At 37.3% G+C, this 23,823-nt stretch overlaps 3 protein-coding genes across 4 annotated transcripts in view; all 3 read right to left on the reverse strand.

Moving 5' to 3' along the window:
- The window catches only part of prc1a (protein regulator of cytokinesis 1a), a 9,001-nt gene extending 7,469 nt beyond the window's left edge, over positions 1-1,532 (reverse strand). For both annotated transcript variants that reach the window (XM_065292337.2, XM_065292336.2), the window contains exons 1-4: positions 1,370-1,532; positions 521-653; positions 321-443; positions 1-165 (exon numbers count right to left, since the gene is read on the reverse strand). In XM_065292337.2, the coding sequence (XP_065148409.1) occupies positions 1-165; positions 321-443; positions 521-653; positions 1,370-1,389 (441 nt within the window). In that variant the 5' untranslated portion in view covers positions 1,390-1,532. The remainder of the gene's footprint in view (positions 166-320; positions 444-520; positions 654-1,369) is intronic.
- A 2,782-nt stretch (positions 1,533-4,314) lies between these two features.
- ubap1la (ubiquitin associated protein 1-like a) lies at positions 4,315-7,446 on the reverse strand. The gene is made up of 5 exons (XM_065292335.2): positions 6,713-7,446; positions 5,298-5,948; positions 5,051-5,218; positions 4,878-4,979; positions 4,315-4,794 (listed from the first exon to the last, which is right to left on the reverse strand). The coding sequence occupies exons 1-5, from the start codon at positions 6,863-6,865 to the stop codon at positions 4,660-4,662; spliced, it is 1,209 nt and encodes a 402-aa protein (XP_065148407.1). The 5' UTR covers positions 6,866-7,446; the 3' UTR covers positions 4,315-4,659.
- Positions 7,447-11,441: 3,995 nt separating this feature from the next.
- Positions 11,442-23,823, reverse strand: part of peak1 (pseudopodium-enriched atypical kinase 1) — a 57,536-nt gene continuing 45,154 nt past the window's right edge. Inside the window, exons 3-5 of the mRNA XM_065291465.2 lie at positions 18,792-19,009; positions 14,787-15,505; positions 11,442-14,671 (exon numbers count right to left, since the gene is read on the reverse strand). Of these exons, the coding sequence (XP_065147537.1) occupies positions 13,514-14,671; positions 14,787-15,505; positions 18,792-19,009 (2,095 nt within the window). The 3' untranslated portion in view covers positions 11,442-13,513. The remainder of the gene's footprint in view (positions 14,672-14,786; positions 15,506-18,791; positions 19,010-23,823) is intronic.

The raw sequence follows: 23,823 nt of genomic DNA on the forward strand, positions 1-23,823 counted from the left end.
GGGGTGGATGGGATAAAGATCATCGCACAGGACATCACACAGATCCTGGTCCTGTTGAATGAGAGACTTCAGCTCGCTCTGACGCTCGCTCTTCTCCTTCAGCAACATCTTCACCTGCGTACGGAGATCTTTCTCCAGCTGCAGCATGGTGAGGCCATCTTCATCCTGTCAAATACATGCACATATAATAAATACTGGTTGCTAAAATTGATCCATTTTTGGATGAACTGTCCCTTTAAGGACTGTTTGCATAATGCAGACGCATCACAAGCTAATCTGATTTGTGGATCAGACTTCTGGCTGTCAATCCAAAAACTCACCTGATATTCAGACACCTGGAGTTCATCGTAAAGAGTGGACAGCTCTTTTCTGCAAGCCTCAATGCTGGTCATCAGACGTTTCTTCAGTCCTTCCTCCTCTGCGATCATCATGTCCAGCAGGTTCTGAAATAAGGACGCGATATTTACAACACCGTATGTGTGTCTCCATTCATTGCAATCCTCCCATGACCTGAACTGACCTTGATGTGCATGTGCACGGCATCCGTGCGCTGGAGTCTTTGGTCTTCTGGGATCCCGATCTCCTCCCAGATGTCCTTCAGCTCACAGAGCGCTTTGTTCAGACATGATACAGACTCCGCAGCGTGGATCTCACTGCATCACATATGTGTTTGTTTGTTTCAATATATTAGTGAGGTCAATTTATAGACTTGCATTAATTTACATCAGGTTGATATTTTCTTTCCGTGCATTGCATTAAAAAAATATATATATTTGGCTGATTTATGATTGTGCACATTTGTGCCTCAGCTGTACACGGTTTGAGTGAACACGTGCTCATGAGTTGTGTGACATCACTGACAACCGCATAGAGAAGTTCAAAACATGAAACCCGTTTGTTCTCATTCTTCACTAAACCTTACTTACTTAACCTAAGATGGCATTTAAAAGGTCATAGGTCAGGTTGTAAGTATATTGCGAATTAAAATCAATAAAATTATCGTAATTTATCGGCAGCGTTAACAGTATATGTTAATAAAACAATCATCATACATATGCAGTTTTTGATTATGGTGTCTATCTTTATTTCAATAACATTACTTAGATCTAGTTATTTTAATTAAATAAATCACTTTTGTAAACCAGGTTTTTTTATAGCTCGAATGCTAATGCTAAAACCAGACGACAGATTTAAATTAAACAACACTGAAAACAATAACTAAACACGTTTATAAATAACTAAAACATTCGTTTTCACATAATGATAATACAATCAGTTTTTGCACTTTTGGTTACAGCAAAACATTGGCGTTTAACTTTAGCCCTTCACAAACATTTGTGTATGAATATATAAAAACACTCGCTCTTACCTTTTCCTCATTTTGTTCATTCGCCGCAGATCTCAGATCCCTGAGATTTTAACCGCCGCTGAATTTTGTTATTAAAGTTACTTTTAACGCGTTTAATCTTGGCTTTATTTCACGATCTCTTTCAGACGCTGGCTGCTGGTTTAGAAACTACTGCCTAAAAATTCAAAAGCCGCACTGAAACGCCTCTGATTCCTGATTGGCGGAGGACAAGCAATGCGGCTGCGTTAAGCCCGCTGATTGGCTGACATCAGCCATAGAAACTGTTACAGTAAACTCATTGGCTGGCAATTCAACCAGCTGACTTCACAGATGAATGGATGCCATTACGCATAGAAGTTCCTCTGAGCCAATCAGCGCCCAGTTTTACGTCACCGAAACTAAATTTAGCGCAGCCTTGTTTGCTTTAATGTATGTATTTATTTGTTTAGAATACTGCTTAAAAAACTTATTTGAACATTTACGTGTGTGAAGATTTTTATTTCGGCTTTATTTGTCATGCAATTTATTATGCAATTCTACAGTGGCATCAATAAAATAAAAGCATATCACTTTACATTCTTTTTTATTAATTTATTTTTCATTACGTAATTATTAATTATTAGTGTATGATAAAACATGACTGCAAAAATTATGTAAACTATTTCCAGCTCTTCCTTATGTTAAACTGTTCTTTATAACTATCAAAACGTGCATTGTTTACACTGTTGGGTGTAAACAAATGGCTTTCTCCTAATACTTTAACAAACATTATTGACTTATACATTGACTTCCCTTGATCTCTATAGTTTACAGCAATTATTATACTATATATTATAAAGATCATACAAACTCAAAATTGTCTCTACTGGTAATGTGTTGTGCTCGCACAATTAATTCCTACTGGAATAAAAGCAAAAACAAACAAAAAAAACTCCTACGCGATAGAAAGATTGTAATGGGGTTAGTTGATGACCATAATAATGCAACCCCTTAATTTCTATTGTTTCTTTTAGCAGGGTGTTACAATGACTCTTTAAAAAAATATTTTGCACATTTATCACACATCAACTTTATAAGGGTTGATAATAAGTAATGTTAATACCATCATGTTTATATCTGATCAAAGAATCTGTAATGTAGCTGATTAATCACCAAGTCTGATCTAGTTTAAATAATTAAATATACAATGAAGAAAGTGAGTATATAAAGAATTTATCTTGTTTGAGATGTATTCATTCATGCAAATAATGATTCATTTTCTTCTCAATGAAGCTGATGAGTTATTAGTCATTGTAAAGTTAAAGAGGTGTTGTTGCAAACCCATAAGCTTTTCTTTTATCTGTGAAACACAAATGGAGATATTATTGGTATTATGGGTGCACCACCCTTATTCATTATCTCTTATATTTTCTGAAACAAACAAACACTTTTTAAAGATTATTTCGGAGAAACTCATTTGTTCATTCATTGCACAGGATATATAAAATTATATTGTTAATAATTAAAATGACAACAAAAAGAGAATAAATATTTATTATGTTATTCATGAAAACAAGGAAACATTCAATCAGTAATAATATGCAGGGTGTACTCGTAGTCCAGCGAGGAATTCATTGGGTCATTTCATGTCATTTTAATTCCATTTGATTCAATTCAATTCAATGTAATGTCATTTATTTTCTTGTTTAGTTTAGTTCTGTTCAGTTAATTTTACTTAATTTCAGTTCTTGTTCAGTTCAATTCAATTCAATTCCATTCAGTTTAGTTCAATTTAGTTTAGTTTAGTTCAGTTAAGTTTAGTTCAGTTCAGTTAATTTCAGTTTAATTCAACTCGACCCAGTTTAGTTAATTTTCCTTCTTATCAGTTCTAGTTCAGTTCAAATACATTAGATTCAGTTCACTTTAAATAAGTTCAGTTATTTTAATTTTAGTTCAGAACTTTAGTTCAGTTTGATTCAGTTCGGTTCAGTTAATTTGACCTAATTTCAGATATTGTTTAGTTCAATTTTATTCAGTTAATTTTACTTAATATCAATTCTTGTTTACTTTAACTCAATTCAATTCGATTTAGTTCCGTTCAATTCAGTTCAGTTAATTTTACTTAATTTCAGCTCTTGTTCAGTTTAATTAAATTCGATTCAGTTCAGTTTAATTAAAGCTCACGTAACACACGCTGTTTCTGCATTTCTGATATTAATCTGGAGTACCTATGGAGTAGTATGACATCCTTTATATCTCTGAAGAGTCTTTAGTTTAATCAGATTTATAAAAGAAAGATTAGCTTTACCGAATCTTTCCGATAACGTACGAAAAAATGAAGAAGGAGGAGTTATAACACGGGAGGAGCGAGTACGAGTCATGCAACACTATACAACACTGTTTTAACTTATGATTCACTACATGTTCGTGTCATTTATATAATATACACGCGCCTATTTCCAACATAATACAGAAGTCTTACTTACCGCGTGTAACTCGTCATGAAAATCCACCGCATCAAACACACACACGCAAAACTCCGCTGCTAATCCGGATAATAAACTATATCCATTGTTTCCATAAGGCTGGATGTCTTCTCCTTACATCCAAAAACACACTTCTTGTTGTGCCATTGTTGACTTTTGAAATTAAACAAAGCTGAGTGGCGTGATAAGCTGTTAGCAAGCTCTAGCGTCTCCCGCTGACTGACGGCTGGGCGGGGTTTTCCAGGGGAAGTTTTCCGGCGGAAGCCCATATAAAGAAGTGATACGTATCGAAAACCCCTGAAACGTCAGTTAGAACCGTAATCGAAAAAAATTAGCCGAAACTTGTACGAACCCTGGCGAAGTGCATTCGGCACAGAAATACTCTGAAACACGCCCAACTGCATTTTTGACACTTTGCCTACATTTAGCATGAGGAAACAACTCTATAACTGTGTTAATAAGTCAGAATGCTTGAAATACCATTAAACCCCCCCTTTAAGGTCAGTTATTTTAATTTAAGTTCAGAACTTTAGTTCAGTTTGATTCAGTTCAGTTAATTTTACCTAATTTCAGTTCTTGTTCCAATTCAATTCAATTAAGTTCAGTTCACTTAAATTTATTTTAGTTCAGAACTTAAGTTCAGTTCAGTTAAATTAAATTTTTGTCCTTGTTCGTTGGTTCTCTCGTTCACTTTTTCATTCATTTTTTCATTCTTTCCATCCATCCATCCATCCATCTATCCATCCATCCGTCCAGTTTAGAGTTAATGGAATTAAAGATTCATATATTTGTTCTTGGAAATGATGCTTCATTATTGTTTATGGCTGATGATCCTCATGCGTCTTCTCAGCCACTACGGGTCATAAGCTCTTCCAGAGCTCTCTCTTTATGGTTCTCATGCACCAGCAGAACTTCTTTAATGGTGCTCTGTTGAAAACCCATCTCGCAAAACTGAGCAAGCAAAACCAAAAACTCTGCAGCCTGAGAGAAGCACAAAATACATAAATATATACCAAACAATATTTGATGTGCAAAAAGCTGATTGTTGTTGGGTTAAATCTTACCTTGCTCTCACAGTTCTGGAACATCTCCAGAGCTTCTTCCACCTGCATCTTCTCATAACCCAGTCGACACAGACGATCACATGAAGTCAGATAACTCAAAATCTATAGATAAAGAATGAGTAAGAGAGTGCGTGCATACAGTATATGTGTTTGTACGTGTTTGTGTGCGGTACCTGATCAGGACTTCTCTGTCCTGTCCTCTGCAGGGCCATTATTGCAGTATGAAGTGTGTATCCGTGCTTTGTGACGGCTTCTAGAAGATCTTTCTCTTCCTTGCTCAAAGCACACAGCAGATCCGCAGAAGCATCCTGCAGCCCTGCAGATGTCCGTGGACGCACACCCTGATATAGCAAAACACAGTCAACCACCAGCAATCTGATATTGAACATATTATGTGTGGATATAAAGAGTTTTTGTTACATGTGAGGGAGGTTTTTGTTGCTGCGTGGAGGGCAGTGGTCCTGCGGATGAGGGTCTCTTCTGCAACAGGGCGTTTGAGTATCGTCGCCCGTTGGATCTCATCGCAGCAACATTCCTGCGTGGAGCCCTGGAAGAATGAGGACTGCCTTGCGCCGTCTGGCTAACAGCAGGAGGGAGGGCCTTCTGTATGTCCTTTAAAGAAGAGGCGGAGTTCGGGCGTGTAGAGGAAGGCCCAGGGCGGGTCTGCAAATTGGGGGTGGAGCCTCGTTGGACGTGTCTGAGAGAGTGTGGCCCAGAACTCTGTGGTCTTCTTTTGCCACAGGGTGCATCTTCCTCGGTGGATGAACCCTCGTCATCTTCACCATACCCGCCTTCGCACTCCGAATCAGCGATGAGAAACTGGACTGCCCGCAGTGGGCGGAGCCTCTTTGAATCAACGGCACTCAGGCTGAAACTGCGTGGACGTGGGCCTAGTTCCCACAATTCTGTGTTTTCAGGACGGCCCGCAGGACTATGTTGCGGGCTGCTGAACATCAGCCAATACGGCGGACAGGTGGGACACAAAGTCTGTGGGTGTTGTTTAGCCTTTTTGATCTTCCGCTGCAGTTCTCCGCGTGCAGCCATGATCCGTTTCTCCAGAGTAAATGAATACTGCCAAACACAACAACATCTATATGAGAATATTACACAACATTAAGATGAATTTACATTTAATTTGGAATATTACACATATACTGGATAAGTAAACACTAAAAGCCAAAATACATAATGTTTTTAAACATTTTAAAGTTTGTATTTGTTAACAGAACACTGAAAAAAATTATTCATTGAATTAACTAAATTTTTTTAAGGTAAGGTTGCAATCAATTTATTTAAGCTACATTTAAACAAAAGTTTTATATTTTATTTTACTTTACTAATCTTTTTTGTTTAAATGTAGCTTAAATAAATTGATTGCAACCACTTACCTTAAAAAAAAAATTAGTAAATTCAATGAATCATTTTTTCACCTCATGAAATCACCTTTGTTAATGTCAATACAGTTAATTTGTGCATTAACTAATGTTAATAGTTACAACTTTTGATTTTAAAAATGCACTAGTAAATGCTAAAAATGAACATGAATAAGATTAATAAATGCTTTAAAAGTATTGTACATTGTTAGTTAATGTCAACTATGCATCAACTAATGTTAACAAATACAACCTTACTATAAAGTGTTACCAGAAAATCTTATTGCCACTATAGATCATTATGTAAACATGGCTTTAGATAAAAATAATTTATAATAAACTTAAATTATTATTTTTAAATAAATGTTATTCATTTTTAGACATATTTTTTTTTGTTTTATTTTAAATAATTGATTGTAAACATTTTATTACTGAATTCTGCCATGTCTGTCGCATGCTGACCTTAGTATCACGCAGTATTTGGTTGCAATCTGGAATCTCAATTTCAGGAACTCCAACAGGATCCTTCTCGCCCATCTGTATCTTTAAACAGTCCAGAATAACTTTAAAGGGAATCTCGTCCAGACTACACATCCTTCTGAAACACACACACATACATGCAGACCCATCTACATTTAGTATTATTGTAACTCAGTATTTCTAATCATTTTGGTTGAGGGCATTAAAAGAAAGACTCACATGCAGTGATGGTGTTAGTCTCAACATGCATCCGTGTGTTTTGGGATGCCTGTTTATGTCTGTTCCTCGGTAGCAATAGTAATCTGCTTCACTTGTACATAACACCAGAAGCATAATGTTCCCCGGTGCATCAACAGAGGCTTACGCATACACTATAACTGGCTTATACATTGACTCACATAGTAATCCTCTCATATGTTGCTGAAATAAACACACACATATACACAGTCATTAACCCTTTACCTGGCACAGCCCTTTTTAAGTGGGGGTGAAAAGGTGATGCCTTTACAGTACCCCTTTGAATTAATATAACTCTGGCCTTTTTTGGTTTAGAAGCTTAATTCTGGTCTTGTTTTAAAGGTGCCATAGAATAAAAAACTGTTTTAACATAGGCATAGATGAATAATAAGAGGTCTGTACGTGGTAATGGCATATCGTGAGCCTCAAACACGTTTGTTTCCCTCATTTTTGCAAAAAACTGCTGAAAAACAGACCATCTCAACATAACACCAACTGTGATGTCACAGTCGAGATGTACACCCCAACATTAAATTAATTACAAAAATGTTAAAATGTTTACTAATGTGAGCTACTGACATGAGCTCAGAGCAGAACAGAGTCAATCATTATTATTCATGACCCTTTTAAATAGGGCAAAAATTGACCATTTCATTCAAAGAACAAATCCTGGGGTTGTAAATGGACATGTAAAACGTTTCTGGATAATTTTTGCACTTAATAAAGCAACATACCTTCTATGTAAATATCAAAAAAACAATTTTACAGATTATTTCAATGCATTCTTTGGCACCTTTAAAGAAGACACTTTAATGTTTATTTACGGAAGTGTTTGGAGGTGAACATTTTAAAGAAGAAAAAATTGTTGCAGCAGTTTAAATTTATTGTAATAAAAAAAATCAATATGGTATTATTTTTTTTTAAATTATAAAAAAAAGAGGTTTGTGTTGGTTTGCTGTGAGGTTTGCTGCATACTCGTCACAAATTAATAAATTACAGTCACTGCATTATTATAACTGCTAAAAGGCCGTACATTCTTAGAGCTTTCCAACAATATATAGTTTGTCGTGATAGATTAACATTTACATTAAAAATATTCAATTAAACTCGGGACAGTGCCAGTTAACAGGTTTTAAAGGGTTAGTTCACAAAAAAAATAACATTCTGTCATCCTTTTTCTCATCTTCATGTTGTTTTAAACCTGTAGGATTTTTTTTTTAAACACAAAAGCAGATATTTTAATACAAGATGGTAAGCACACACACTGAAAAAAAAATGATTCATTGAATTTAATCAATTTTTTTAAGGTAAGTGGTTGCAATCAATTTATTTAAGCTACATTTAAACAAAAGTTTTATATTTTATTTTACTAATCTTTTTTGTAGCTTAAATAAATTAATTGCAACCACTTACCTTAAAAACATTTTTAAATTCAATGAATCATTTTTTTCCAGTGCAGCTGATTGTAACCATTGACTTCCATAGTAGGATAAACAAATACAATGAAATTTAATTGGTACTGTCAACTGTGTGCTTATCATTAATTATCAAATAATTTTCTTCATTATTTATCACAATACTTCCATAATATTTGTTTTCCTATGAAAGTCAATGGTTACAATCAATTGTGTGCTTACCATAATTTAACAAAATATCATCTTTTGTGTTCATCAAAATAAAAAACTCATACAGGTTTTAAAAAAAACAGGAGGATGAGAAAATAACAGAATTTAATTTTTGGGTGAACTATCCTTTTAAAATGTTTCTTTATGTTTCTCACTTTTTTCATAGAGTGTTAAAGATTGAATCCGAAAGATTAGGAGATTTTCTGTGCACACCTGGAACACATTGAAACCATAAATTATGCTTTAGTAAATACATTGCTTTGTCTATTGTTGCGTGCAGCGTATAGTAATAGATGTACTGTGTGTACTAGTTTTGCTAAAATATTAAGAAAATATTATAAAAATGTCCTCACAAATACAGTAAATGGTCAAAAAATGTCTTGTAGGAACATTTGCATTAACGCAGTGTCAAACGATGTCTGCATTTTTAAAGCAGGAAAATATTTCAAATAATTTTTGTTGTTGTTGATTTAAAGTTTTTTTTTAAACGTAAAATCATCCTACATAAAGTAAAGAAAATTTTGTGAAAATATAACCTTGATATCTTTAATATTGACTGAGTAAGACAATGTCAATTATTATAAAATCGAACTTTGATGCTCCCAGATTGAATTATAGTACTTGAGCCTGCAGGGTCACATATATGCAAATAACACAACACCAAATTGTTTTGCATGCTTCATGTGTGTAACCTGGGCCATATCACATAAACAGAAATGATTCCCTCTAGAGGCCTAAACTAAAACAGCAATGAAAAATAAGCAAACATTTTCCAGCATCACACGGACACTCGGTTTAAAAACATATTCATAGTTTTATTATGAGCGGTAAACTCAGTAATGGAGAGCTGAATACCATAAGATATGCATGTAGGTAAAAAGCAGTACTGTCAAATTAACACTGGCAATAAACATTTGTAAATAACAGTAAATACATGAATAGAATCTGATAAAACGAAACAGAAACGCACAAACGTCCTCCTGTTTACAGACATCCGCTGATGCTTTCATTAAATGTTCAAACTCGTGCCTGTGATGGATCTAATAGTTGTCTATAAACTACACTCAAATTATTTACAACATATTGCTCGATGTGACCCACAAACATTCAGCACAACACACGCTAGATTTTCTCAAACACACCTGCTTACTATACTGAAATTTATGTATATAACTATTATGATATGGAAGATGTGTTATTGGGAGTAAACCAATGGTCCCGCCCTAATTTGTGACTGACATATACACTCATTTCTGAAAATATGCAGATAATGATTTTGATATAAAATAAAATGTGATTAAAAAATTAAAACGGGAAATATTGGGAATGGCTACATCCAAGAGTACATACTTATGTATTAGAATATAAAGTAGAAATGTAGTTATTCTGAATAATGCATCTATATTGTTTGGCTAAAATTACCCACAACCCCTTGGGGTGAACACAGAAAGGAGCTTGATACTCAGATCAAGCACAAGTATGTACTTTAAGACATACGGTAGTAGTATGCAAACTGGGATGCAGCCTGTGTGTGTGTGTGTGTATGAGAAGGTGATCAGTCTACATGCCGAATCCTTTCATCTGCTGCACCGGCCTGCTCTAGCAGTCCTCAAACACAAATCTATAACAATGATGACACTATACAACAAAGACTAAAATGACTTTAGCACATGCCATCCTTGATACAGGCTAATACTTTACAAATCCTTAAAAATCCTCACCTCGCCTTGGGTCTGATCTCTGAGAACGCACTCCCTTTATTTATGTGCCAGACATAGGAAGACAAAAGATGCATGCCGAGACTATCAAGTGCGCTAAATCCGTCTAAAATACTGCAACAATGGTAACACTTTTAAATGATTGCACATAAATCCAAGTAAGGATTCACACATGTCCAGAGACACACAATGTTTGAGATTTTAAAGTGGAACATATTCACACTACAGTTGGTATCTGGAGTGACATCTGTTTCTCTCAATAAACTACTGTGTGTTTAAAACTTAAAGGTGCTATAAGTGACATCTCCTTAATTTTTAAAGCATACCCCGACTGTAAACGCATGTATTGCTTACTAGATTAAAGGGATAGTTCACTTTGAAATTAAAATTTTGTCATCATTTACTCATCCTCATGTTGTTCTTAACTGGTATGAATTTATTTTTTCTGATGAACACAAAAGAAGATATTTTGAGAAATGATGGTAAACACACAGCAGTAAGTGACCATAGACTTCCATAGTAGAAAAAAATATTTTGAAAGTATTGTGATAAATGATGAAGTAAATATTTTGATAAATTAGCGCACAGTTGATGGTAGCCATTAAATTCCATCATTTTTTTTATTCCTACTATGGAAGTCTATGGTCACTTACTGCTGTGTGTTTACCATCATTTCTCAAAATATCTTCTTTGGTGTTCATCAGAAAAAAGAAATTCATACAGGGTTTAAAACAACATGAGGATGAGTAAATGATAATGAGAATTTAAATTTTGAGGTGAACTATCCCTTTAACACTGGGATTATATGAATATGAATTTAAAGGGATAGTTCACCCAAAAATGATAATTCTGTCATCATTTACTCACTCTTATATTATTACAAACCTGTACTAATTTCTTTGTTCTGATAAACACAAAGAAAGATATTTTAAAGAATGTGTGTAACCAAACCGATCAGGGGCCCAATTCTCTTCCATTGAATTCTTTTCCCTACAATGGAAGTGAATGGGGCCTCAGATTGGTTTTGTTACAAACAATACTGAAATTATCTTCCAAAATGTTTTTATACAGGTTTGTAACAACAACAGAGTGAGTAAATGATGACAGAATTTTCATTTTAAAGTGAACTATCCCTTTAACACTGGGATTATATGAATATGAATTTAAAGGGATAGTTCACCCAAAAATTATAATTCTGTCATCATTTACTCAATCTTATGTTATTACAAACCTGTATTTATTTATTTGTTCTGATAAGCACGAAGAAAGATATTTTGAAGAATGTTTGTAACAAAACCAATCAGGGGCTCCATTCTCTTCCATTGAATTATTTTCCCTACAATGGAAGTGAATGGGGCCTCAGATCGGTTTGGTTACAAACAATATTGAAATTATCTTCCAACAAATTTTTTATACAGGTTTGTAACAACAACAGAGTGAGTAAATGATGACAGAATTTTAATCTTTGAGTGAACTATCCCTTTAAAAACAGCACGAATGTCATAGTTTTAATAAGGTTTTCACTCAGAGGCCACCATTTTGTTTACATGATAATTAAAACTTGTTCTATTAACCCTTCAGCAAGGTAAATATGACAAACAAGTATTCAATCGGTATATTGTAAAATAATGTAAAACAGAAGATGAGAGTTATAAATGCATACAGACAGTGGGTGGCAGTATGGTCTTGATTTCTGCATGCCATTAAAAATACAAGAACATCTTCTGTTCAGCCCTTTCAATACACATCAGAGAGTAACATAAATGATGATGATGTAAAGAAAACATACAAATGAAAGATGATCAAAATAAAGACAATCTGAGAGGTAAAACATTCTCACATGAAAAACTATAGTAGATACCATAGTATTTACTATAGTAAACTTTAGTAATATTTCACAACAAACATTCCACGTCATTGACCCAGAATGCACTACACTCCAAAAATGTCTGGGTTATTTTTGGGTAAATATTGGACAGAACACACCGCTGGGTAAAAATTGACCCAATGCATGGGGTAATTTTTAACCCAGGATGTGTTCTGTCCAATATTTACCCATTATGGGTTAAACATAACCCAGACATTTTTTAGTGTGTGGGTGTATGCATGAAACAAAATGGCGGCCTCTAGAGCTTAAAATGAATATTGCATGTTGGGGTTTTGAAAATATCAAAGTAACGAAAAGATTTAATGTGTTTCTATCAATGGATTTTAGATGTAGAATGCAAATATAAAGTTTTAAAGCATACACGTCTTCATAGTCGAGGTACCCTTTAAAAATGTAAGATTTTGTGTAGGGCTTTCACAGTAACAATTGTAATTTCTCAGTGATATCTTTCGGGCAGAAGGTCAATTTCGATATCCTTCTCAAAAAATTAAAAACAAATCGCACCTTCAAAATAAAATCAAGCCTTTCTAACAGTTGGATAAGGACACTTTCTTTATGAGGGAGATTATTAATATATTTTATTTTATCGGAAAATGTAAAAATATTTTGCGTGGATCGGTTCAGTCTTTGGTAAACTTTACAGTGCTCTCGTTGTGGTAGAAAAATAACGTAATCCAATCTGTCATATCATTTGTAATCTCTTTCTGTGTATTATATCAGGGTAAAAGTTTATTTTGAGTAAAATGTCTGATTTGATGTTTATTCTGCCTCTTTTAATCGCTCTCTCACACACACATATACGAGTAAGGCATGTTATAGACTCATTCATTGACCTAATGTCAGTTTTCTGCCACAGACATACATTACAGTGATTCTCGTGGGCCTCTATACAACTACACACACAAACAATTCGATATGCAATGCTTACTGTACTTCTCCAGAACAAGAATGATGAGAAACATCTTGAAATTTCATGAATCACCACCAATCGTGATGCAGCGAATGTCGAATCAGTGGTTTCCTGCTGTGTCCCTATAGCAGAGTGACGACCTAACAAAACACACACACACACACACACACACACACGCGCACACATTTCATGCATTTTCACTTTATGTATAAAAGCAGCTCTATAAATGTGCCATTATCTGTGGAGTTAAATATGACTTTGTCACTTTCATCCTGTAAACCTTTTGTTCACTCGATTTTACTCTCTGCACGCCACTGTACTAAACCAAACGCAAACACTACCAAAATCAAATAAAAATCACACGCCTGTACAACGTATGTATCGGAGCATCCGCAGTCACTGCGATCAGATCAGGACGCCCTGCGGCTGCTGCAAGATTTTAATCACTTTGCTCAGAGACTCAGTGGTGGCAAAGGCCAGATACTGGCAACACAACCAGTCTTCCAGGCTCACGCCGCATCCCGAGTCCAGCGAACGTTCGGCAAACTTGATCATCATCAGTGTTCGCTTCAAGTCCAGCCAGTTCTGCAGGACGGTGTGGCGCTGGACGGTTCCAGCGGAGGGGTTTAACGTATTAAAAAGATCCTCTCGCGGACCCCACAGCAGACACTGCAGGCACGCTCGGGCGTCTGCCATCTGGATGCGCTCGGAAGGGTTAGGGTTGAGGAGCAATGTGGCGAGCTGCTGAAGGCCGCTGGAGTAGAGGGATCGCAAGGGAAGCTGGGGCAGATCCGTGCTACAGTATTCCCTCTGTTTGAGCTCGGGATTTTCCTCGAACGGGTTCGGCCGATGCAGCATCTCGTAGATCAATATTCCGGTCTGAAATTCGTCGCACTTGCGGTACTGAGTGGCGGTGAGAAGCTCGGGTGCGAGACGGGAGTGGTCGCGGAGCGAAGACGGTTCCAGAACCACGTTCTTCAGTTTTGCCTGAGAGAAATTGCTGATGATGAGGCGGGCGGGGCAAGCAGAGGCGGTGGCTGAAGAGGGTCCGGACGCTGCGTTATTGTTGGGCTCCGGCACCTCCAGGTTCCACGGGTTCCCTGGCTGACAGTGCACCAGGAGGAGGTTCTCGAGCCGCAGGTCGCAGTGCGTGACGTGGTACGGTTTCATGTGTTCAAGTCCTGCACACAACTGGAGTAACAGCAGGCACACCTGCCTTTCATACAACTCGGGGTTTCGCGCATGGCGCTCGACGGCTTCTCGTACGAAATCCGCCACTGTTTGAAACGGCACCTCACGCGTGATCACCACGACATGACTGCACAGTTTCCCGTCCTTGTCGTGGCTTTTCGTCGCATTTTCTTTCCCACGTTTTTCATCCTCTGTGTCGTCTCTCTCGTCATCTCCGTCCTCCCCTTTCTCCCAGGGCAACAGGCGAGCTGGAACATCGGCCAGGAAGTGGCCACAATCCTGCTGAATGTTGAAGTGCACAGCGATGCTCTGCCGAACTGCCAGACTGTGAAAGAACTGCTGCTGAGATTCCTTCACCACACCCCTGCAGATCTAAGATCAGACAGAAAGAAAAAAATCATGCTATTGGTGGGCTTCCATTGCAAAGGCAAAACTTTGTGTGTTAAATTTATTTCCTAAACATTTATTCCAGTAACTAATATTTTACCTTGACGGCATAATTCATCAGAGGTTCTCTGGCGAAGGATGCGGTATAGTACACGGCATCCCCAGCTTCACAACAAGGTTTTCCGGCAGTGAGTCGGAAATGAGACCAACTATCCGTTCCGAAGCGCAGGTGATCTTTCTGTCCAGCCATGAAACGATCTTCACATCTGGTCGCCAGTTTACGAAGCGTGTCCGTGTGCAGGCCTCGAATCCTCCCGACCACTTCCTCCCAGCTTTCCATGCCTCTATACGCTGCCTGTTTCTGGACCTTAGCTGGTCGGCCAGCCCCTCGCGTCCTGGCTGTCAAATTTTCCGTACTGCGGTAGCCACGACGGTCGCACCCCTGCACGGTGCTGCTATTGGTGAGGGAACACAAGCTACGTCCCCCCACCGGACGCTCCAGGGAGTCTCCGGATTCATCGAGATGTCGTGCCTCCGAGCTGACCGAGGAGCTCTGACTGGCCGTGTCCCACGTGGACTCGAGATCGTAGAGCGGATTGGCGATGCTTAGACTCGCTCCGCCTGGTTTGGCCTCTCCTTTGGGTCGGGGAGCTACGGTGGATGGTTCGGTTTGAGCACGTGGGACTAACTTCTTGGGCAAGGGGGGAGGAGTGGCTTTTGAGGTGGGTTCGCTGACCTCTGCGTCAGAGGCCAAATTGTCTTCAGATGTTTTAGGATGTCTGGGATGCTTCACAGGGATCATGTTGGCCCTGGATTGACCTGCAAAGAATGTTAAGAAATCTTAGTATTGATCACTTTGAAACAGTTTGCACTAATTTGAAGGTCCACAAGGTGGCAGCCTGCGGTACTGTATGAGTAAAAAACAGAAGAGATGCAAATAACAATCTCTGCGAGGAGGTTAGGAGTAGAGCCTCATTACTGTTTGAGCCCGACGGGCCCTGACTTTTTAACGCCCCTAGGACAGGCTTCGGGCCAATTTTAATGTCACAGCTGATACGCGGGCCGGGCCTTAGGCTTTTTTAGGCTTCTGCATCTTTTTATATTTTTAATTAAAGAAACACTGAGACATTAATGATTGTAAAACAAACATAGGAAGATGTTTAATCTTTATAGCACGAGTCCACTACGCACACACATGCACAAGTGCAACTGTTGCGAAGATTTTTAGTGTCCCCATCATCCGCGGGACCTTCAGGGCAGCAGGGAGAATTTCAAATGGAGGACTGGATTAAAACCTTGGATGCTGTGCATAATCTATGCACACAGCATCCAAGACATAAACGACTACTGCCAAGACTACTGCCTGTAGTCACGTAAGACGGTGTCATTTTTTTTTTTTTTTGAGAATATTCTTGTTTGAGATTGGATTTTTTCCTTTGTTAAACTGTTGGATACCATAGTCTGTCTTCAAGCCTTACATTTTTTTTATTTGATGCATAGCAAAGGTGTAAGGTTAGACAACCTGCATGTTTATTTTGTTTCATTTCTGTTTACATTGTATAGGCCTTTTCATAATTTTTCTACTCCCCATTGCAACTGCGAGCAGCCTGCCTGCGCTTTTTAAAAATATGTGTGTTGATAATAAACGTTTAAACTAGCATTGGTTAAAAAGCTTGGTCATCATCAAAATGAAGATATTTAACAAACAAAAAACACTCTGAAATTAACAAAGTAACAAAAAGAAAATGTATTACTTTATTATAAGAAAAAATATAAACTATCTTGCCATTTAAAACAAGACTGTTGTAATTGCTGCAGGACTAGTAAGGAATCTGTGTTGGGAGTTTTTTTTTGCCATTTCTGCAGATTTCTTTTGCAAAATTTATGGAATTTCATAGGATGATTTTAAATGTTTTAAAAGATCTAAGAGAATAGGAGCTCTGAATATTAAAGGAACAGTATGTAAGAAATTTATATCAATTAACCATTAAATGGCCCTGAAATGTCACTAGACATTAAGAAATCATTTTCATTTCAAATACTTCTATCACTCACAACAGCGGTCCGGCCAGGATATTGTCATTTAAAAAGTGGAGTTGCAGCCCTCAACTGATGTTTATGTTGTCGTTTGGTATATTGGCCACCAGCTGTGTGATTGCAGTACCAGTTTTAGCCACACATTTTGTGATTGCAATACCAGTTTTGGCCACAATCCTACATACTGTTCCTTTAATATATAAAAAATATATTTTTAATAAATATATTATATATTTCATTTAAGGTTGAATTAAACACAACCAACATAAACCAACCAGCATGAACCAACAGAAAATATGCGACCATCTTGTAAACGGATTTGAAATGATCAAGTGCTGTGTCACATTGCCTATTCAACACCGATGACTTCTCGACGGTAAGTTTTATTTCAAGTTTTAAATATAAAATATAAAATAGTCTGTGCTTTCTTTAAAAAAAAAAAAAACGTCACAACAAACAGCACAGACTTTTACTACTCACAAACACGCACGCGATATATGTATGCTTGTCAGTGAGATGCATTAATATCTGCAGTCACAGATTCCTAATGGGGAGGATTAAAAAGTCAGACTCGGGACAAGAATTGTCGGGCGAGAGCCGGGCAGGGCCAAGGCCTAGATTTCAGGCCCGTGCAGGGCTCTAGTTAGGACACACCTGCATTTGTAAAACTTTAGTTTAAAACAGACATTTGCTCCCTTCAACCTGCTACTTTGCATAGTGTACAATCATATTTATAGGTCAGGTCCCTTTCTTCCTGTATATTTTAAACTTTGACTGTGTTTACAGTGCGCAATATAATGTGTTCATGTCTCACGTGTTAAAAAACATGGTATTTATAACGCAATTTACTTATCTCTACACATTTTCACTGTCCTAAAAACGGGCTGATGTCTTTCTTGTTCTATGAAGTCCCTCCTTCAGAAATACGTATCAAGTTCTGATTGTGTAGTTTGTTTAGTGTGTTGTGATTCGACAGCAGCTTAGCTTAGCCGAGCCGTTTGAGCCAAAGCTGGCGACTGACGTATTCCTGTGGGCGGAGTTTAGTCAAAAGCTGTTTTATTGACGTCATTCAATCGTGAAGTAGAAGGCTGTAGTCCAAACCGGCTATTCGCTGTAGACTTTGAAAGGTGAATTCTGTTAAAGAAAATATATCGCCTGGCAGTGAACTTTGAGCTTTATCATTTTACAGGTATTATTTATACTCTAACAGCAACATTACACACTAACTAAAGTTTGAAAAATGGGATCAGGAAGAATGTGACCTTTAAAGATGCTATATACCTGACGTCTTACCTGATGTCTAATCCTGAACCCTCCAGCAAATGTGTCCTACCTCCTTGCAGTTTCTCTAAAAGCAGTTGACACGCATGCAGATCCCCTGGGATGTTGAACACGGGTTTAAAATTATTTCACAGCGTGCAACCTCATCGAACATTCCTTGCTAATCTGCTTTAATCTCCCAATAATCTCAGACAGTGGGTTCCTCCGCAGCTCTTTTAGCATTTTTTGTAGGTCACGTAGGTACAACGACCGAAAAGTTAACTTTACAAAATAAGTAACAACAGTTAAACCTTTGCAGATAATAGTTTAATAAAAGACCATTAATGTATCATGCTAATGTATTATGCCTAATTTGTGGTTCATGTGAAGTTAGAGTAAAGTTAAACGTCTTAAATATATATAAAACATATTTATTAATGGTCTGAAAGCCTACTGAATAACACATGTAATGCGTTATGTTGCAAAATGATACAACTAACAATTAATGCACATAAAACCCTCACCAAATTGATTTCATCAAGAATAAACGCAAGACAAAACACAGAAATAGACCTACATGTTCTCACCACACAAACTTCAGAAAGACACTTCAGCTCACTTCAAATGATTTATTTCTCAAAAGATCAAATCTGTCATATATGGGTCTACAAATGCACTGGAACCGCTGCTGCCATGACAACCGAAATATATCAGTGTCTGTGAGTCGGCCAAATCAGGTCAGAACCCCCAAAATCAAGAAGAGAACGCAGAAAGTGACCTATTAAACATCTGTGCATGCTCGACTTACCCAGGTTGGTGTACGTGGCCCTGCAGCTGCTCGATGTCGAAGACTCTGAGACGGTGCGAACGATTCCCTCTTCCTCTCGCTCTCCTTGATTGCTGCTGTGCGAGGTGGGCGACGCTGGGGGCGGACAGCATGCAGGCGGCTCACGAAGGGGCGATAGCTCTGGCTTAGCAAGCAGGGAGGTGGCAGGAGCGATCTCAGTATCCTGAGCTGGAAGCTGACTGAAGAGGAGAATAAATCCTTGAAATTAAGAAACTGTTTATGTGGTTCAAGTTAAAATTTACAAAACAGTTTATTTGGGGCATGTAGCGATGAATTAATTTGGTACATTTGAAACACACAACACAGTTTAACTTGACACAACATATGATTATATTATTTTAACGCCATTTTTTTTAATTTACTGTGTTCTAAAATCATCCTACATAACATTTTGTGAACATATAATCTTGATATCTTAAATATTGACTGAGTAAGGTGATGTCAAAAATTGAAATCAATGATTGAAACAGGCCCGGTGCCACAAGGGGGCATTGCCTCCTCAGATCTGATTTGTGCCCGCTCACTGTTTATTTTTGGAATTCAAGGCTTGGTTTAAAAACGAGGCTATACAAAAAAGTTAACTTATTGAAACTGTATGTATTCACAAGACTAACTGAAATAAACTAAAAATATAAAGAAAATTGCGTTAGAGCTACAATGTGTGTTAATGAAGAAATCTAAGGCCAAAAAAGGTATTTCCCTGAACAGTGTGTTCCCTGGCTGCTCCGTATGTGCTGCTGCAGTTGATCCAGTTTGCCGCGCTGGATGATGAGTTTATGACGCGTGCATCATCTTCACGGTCACCCGACCCCCACCTCTCTCTCGCGCGCTCTCTCTCGCGCGCTCTCTCTTTCGCTCTCTCTCTCTCCAAAACACGGGTCATCCAGTCGAGTTAAGAAAATACGGAAATTCGTAAAGTGATTTTTTTTACCTGGGCGCGTCGCAATTTACCTGGGCGCAGCGCCCAAGTAGAGCCTATGTATGGGAAACACTGGGAAGTATCACCCTAGGGCAAACACCTGTATGTCCGTCTAAGTTTTGAGGATCCCTCTGCATCTGATCTCTATCAAAAGTCCTTTACAAAAATGGAATTATCTCAGCCTTTTGGTGTTTTTTAAGAAACCTACCCATATTTGAGAGGAGATAAAAAGATAACTGATGAAGGTATTTTGTATCACAAAGATTAAAGCAACACCAAAGAGTTTTTTCAACCTTAAAATAACATTTCAGCCCTCTATCGGCCAAAACCGCAGTAAAGAAACCGTTTCCAACCGTCGGGTCGCGGTCCTGTAGTTCGAGTGAAAACTACAAAAACTTGCTTTACGACAAACCTACAATCCAATCAGAGAAAGCTTTGCTGCAGTAGGCTAAATTATTTACGACAGTGGTAATGGACAATTCCGCTTCCAACCTGTAGGGGGAGCAAAGAGCAAAAACTCTTTAGTGTTGCTTTAAATAATGATCTCATCGCGATTGTTTGACCTCATTATGATGATTTTAGATCACCACAATGATTGCAAATCTCTCTAAAAAACACAAGGGGGAGCTGCAGCACCCATATAAACAAGACCGTATCAGATGGCACTCCTTAACTGACAATGTAACGCAATATATTGCAAATCCATTTAATACAGTAGAAAATCAGCATTTAAAGAAATGCTGCAAAACTGATAAGCAGTATGAACTGCCGGGTAAAACCTACATTTTCAAAACAGCAATTCCAAACTTAGGGAAGTGAAGGATGCTATTCTTAAGGATTTGTAAAGAATTGCAGCCACTACAGACATGTGGTTCGGTACTAATATGACCTTAGTAGGATTGGCTACTATTTAACTCTTTCCCCGCCATTGACGAGTTATCTCGTCAATCTGCAATACCGCTATTCCGCAACTTGTAAAACCCGGAAGTATTGCCCTAGGGCAAACAGCTGTATGTCCGTGTATGTTTTAAAGATCGCTCTGCATCTGATCTCTATCAAAAGTCCTTCACAAAAATGGAATTATCTCAGCTTTTTGCTCAAAATTTGGTATTTTTGATGAAACCTACACATATTTGAGAGGTGATAAAAACAGAACACATGAAGGTAGAATGAAACTGATTATTTTGTTTGAAAGCGGAGGGTCTGTTCTTTTAATTCATATATTGTATGTTTATATATTTAAAAAGGAGCATTTTCTGGAAGGCATTAAACTTTTGTGAAAATCATGAAAAATGCTGGTGGCGAAAGAGTTAAGACCTGTTCTGGTATAGTCAGTTTATTTTGATTGCATTTTTATTTTCAGTTATTTTTAGATACTTTATTGTGTTTATTTGTTATGAAGAATTTTCAGTTTTTGAAAGATATTCATTAAATAACTCTTTCGCCGCCATTGACGAGTTATCTCGTCAATCCACAATACTGCCATTATCCACCAGGATCTCTTCCGCAACTTATAGAACCTGGAAGTATCACCCAAGGGCAAACACCTGTATGTCCGTCTAAGTTTTGAGGATCCCTCTGCATCTGATCTCTATCAAAAGTCCTTTACAAAAATGGAATTATCTCAGCCTTTTGGTGTTTTTTAGGAAACCTACCCATATTTGAGAGGAGATAAAAAGAGAACTGATGAAGGTAGGATTAAACTTTTTTTTTAAAGCAGAGGGGCTGTTCTTTCATTTAATATATTGTATGTTTATATATTTAAAGAAGAAAATTTTCTGGGAGGCATTAAACTTCAAATCTATCTACTAAAAATCATGAAAAATGCTGGCGGGGAAAGAGATAATTACTTTTAAACATATTTATGTGTATTAATATTTACTGCTAGGTAAACTTTGCAAAAGATTTTATTTTAATAAAATGTCAAAGCAATAAAACAGACAATTAAACATCATTATCGTCAAAGCCATGAAACAGGCAATTAATCATAATCGTCCCAATGCAGGGTTTCCCGCAGCACTTTTCAGTTCGGGCGGCCCACCTAAGCTGGGATACCCTACCACCTTAACAAGGTCGTCCCAAAAAAATTAATTCGCTGCACAAAAGGCCGTCAAGTGCATATCGGAGAATAGCATGGACGCGTTCACACTGCGAGTGGGCACGCGCCACATGGCCGAAATGAGAGAAAGACATGGTCCGTCAATGTCTAGAGGATAACTACCCTGTTGATAAAACATTTAATTCATTAATAATCTAGTATTTGTTAATTTTCTGTCATAGTTTCTTCAAAATTGAGTTTTATTTGAGTGTTTTAAATAAAAATATTTTCATCATGATGCGTACGCCCCGCCCCTTTGATTGCCATGCCCCCGGCCCGCCCACCTGCACAACCCTACCACCTTAACTAACAAATTTTCTGCGGGAAACCCTGCAATGTATTAGAAAATTTACCATCAGCCAAATATTATAATCGTGACAGCCCTTAAAATGTCTAAAGCTATGATAATATTAATATAAGGATTTTTTTTATTCAAATTTAAAGTTAACATTTTATTTATTTTGTCTGGTTAGCTGTGCAGTATAATATGCAAATATTGTGTTTAACCTGCATTCAAAAATCTGGCAAAAGCAAGTAATCCCTGTGTTTTTTGGTTTAAAATTAAGCCCCCTTAAAGGGGACATTTCATAAGACTTTTTTAAAGATATAAAATAAATCTTTGGTGCCCCCAATTATAGCACTGAAACATGGAAAAAGTCAGATTTTCATGATATGTCCCCTTTAAAAATTTCAAGTGCCCCTTCAGTCAATTTATTCTGCAGCCGGGCCTGGATTGAAATCAAACTTTGATGCTCCAAATCTCAAAATATGATGATACTTTAGCCTGGATTTCACTGACAGGATCATGTATACACATGTTCTCATTATTTAATATCTATGTAAATATGAATGTAAATACAGAATTTTATGATGTTAGAATTTTAAATTTAGTTTCTTAATACTGAAAATAATTTCACAGCATTCCTACACTGTAAAAAGAAACAAATTTCTTTTAACCTAAATTGTCTTCCTATTTGTAAACAAATTAGGCATTACCAATTGAAGTGATCCAACTTACTTTTTACAGTGTACATCAAATAGAAAATATAGCTGTTTATATTTCAAGCTATCTGGTCGTACATAATCTATTGAGGAACGCTACATGTGAGGACGTTTTTGGAGGCAGAGCGTGTCTGGACATATAAAACATTCTGTTCCATTAACTTATGACACGCAACAAATTATAGTCTACTCTATACAAAGCCAGATGTCCCTTAAAAAATAAAGATACGATTCCTAGCACAAATAAAACGCATGTATCAAAACATTCATAAACCAAACAAGTTTTGAAGGAATACAGCAGACCATTGCATTTTTAACTACTAATGATGGACAAACAGCAGCGTACCTCAATGTTTGAACATGTTAGAAAAACCTGAAGCGACGTGTCCTATGCATTTCTTTCCCTTACTTAGGCAGATAGATATCATCCTACAAACACACACCCCAACTGAAACAAACACTCAGTAAAGTGTCGATCTGTTTGACGTTATTTGATGAAGTGTAATGCTTACCCACCATATTGGCTCACACAGTCACCCATTAGACAAGGTCAAAAGACAAAAAAAGTTAAATTAAGAAACTTGCTCTCGAAGACTTAATAGACAAATCTTTCTTGAACTGTCTGTTTTCTTACTCCTCCTTTCTCTCCTCCTTTCTTCGCTTTAAAAGTTTCAATGTTTCTTCCTACACATGCTTAACTCTTAATGGTCCTCCACCTGAGAGCCTACCGTGAGCCTACAGCTATGAAATATCAGGATCAAAGATCACAGGAAACGGCACATTACGCACAGGTAAGAGTGACATAACAGGACGCTCTTTCTGCATTCAGGAAATCACCTATCTAGCTATAATAAATGCTTTTATATTGCTATTTTTAGTTACAACAATATATATTGTGCCTACTCCGCTGTATAATGCTTTTTAAAGGTTATTTTATTCCAACTAGCACATCATTTTATGTGGTTGCACTTTTT

The sequence above is a fragment of the Paramisgurnus dabryanus genome, chromosome 23 (assembly GCF_030506205.2).
Source record: "Paramisgurnus dabryanus chromosome 23, PD_genome_1.1, whole genome shotgun sequence".
Classification (NCBI taxonomy): Eukaryota; Metazoa; Chordata; class Actinopteri; order Cypriniformes; family Cobitidae; genus Paramisgurnus; species Paramisgurnus dabryanus.

Bases quoted from the DNA above. Each gene is read 5' to 3' on its own strand.
- ubap1la (XM_065292335.2), bottom strand. From the start codon at position 6,865: ATGTGTGTGTGTTTCAGAAGGATGTGTAGTCTGGACGAGATTCCCTTT. The intron at 5,219-5,297 runs GTAACAAAAACT...TTGCTATATCAG, and splicing joins AACAAAAACCTCCCTCACAT to GGTGTGCGTCCACGGACATC. The intron at 4,980-5,050 runs GTACCGCACACA...CTTTATCTATAG, and splicing joins GACAGAGAAGTCCTGATCAG to ATTTTGAGTTATCTGACTTC.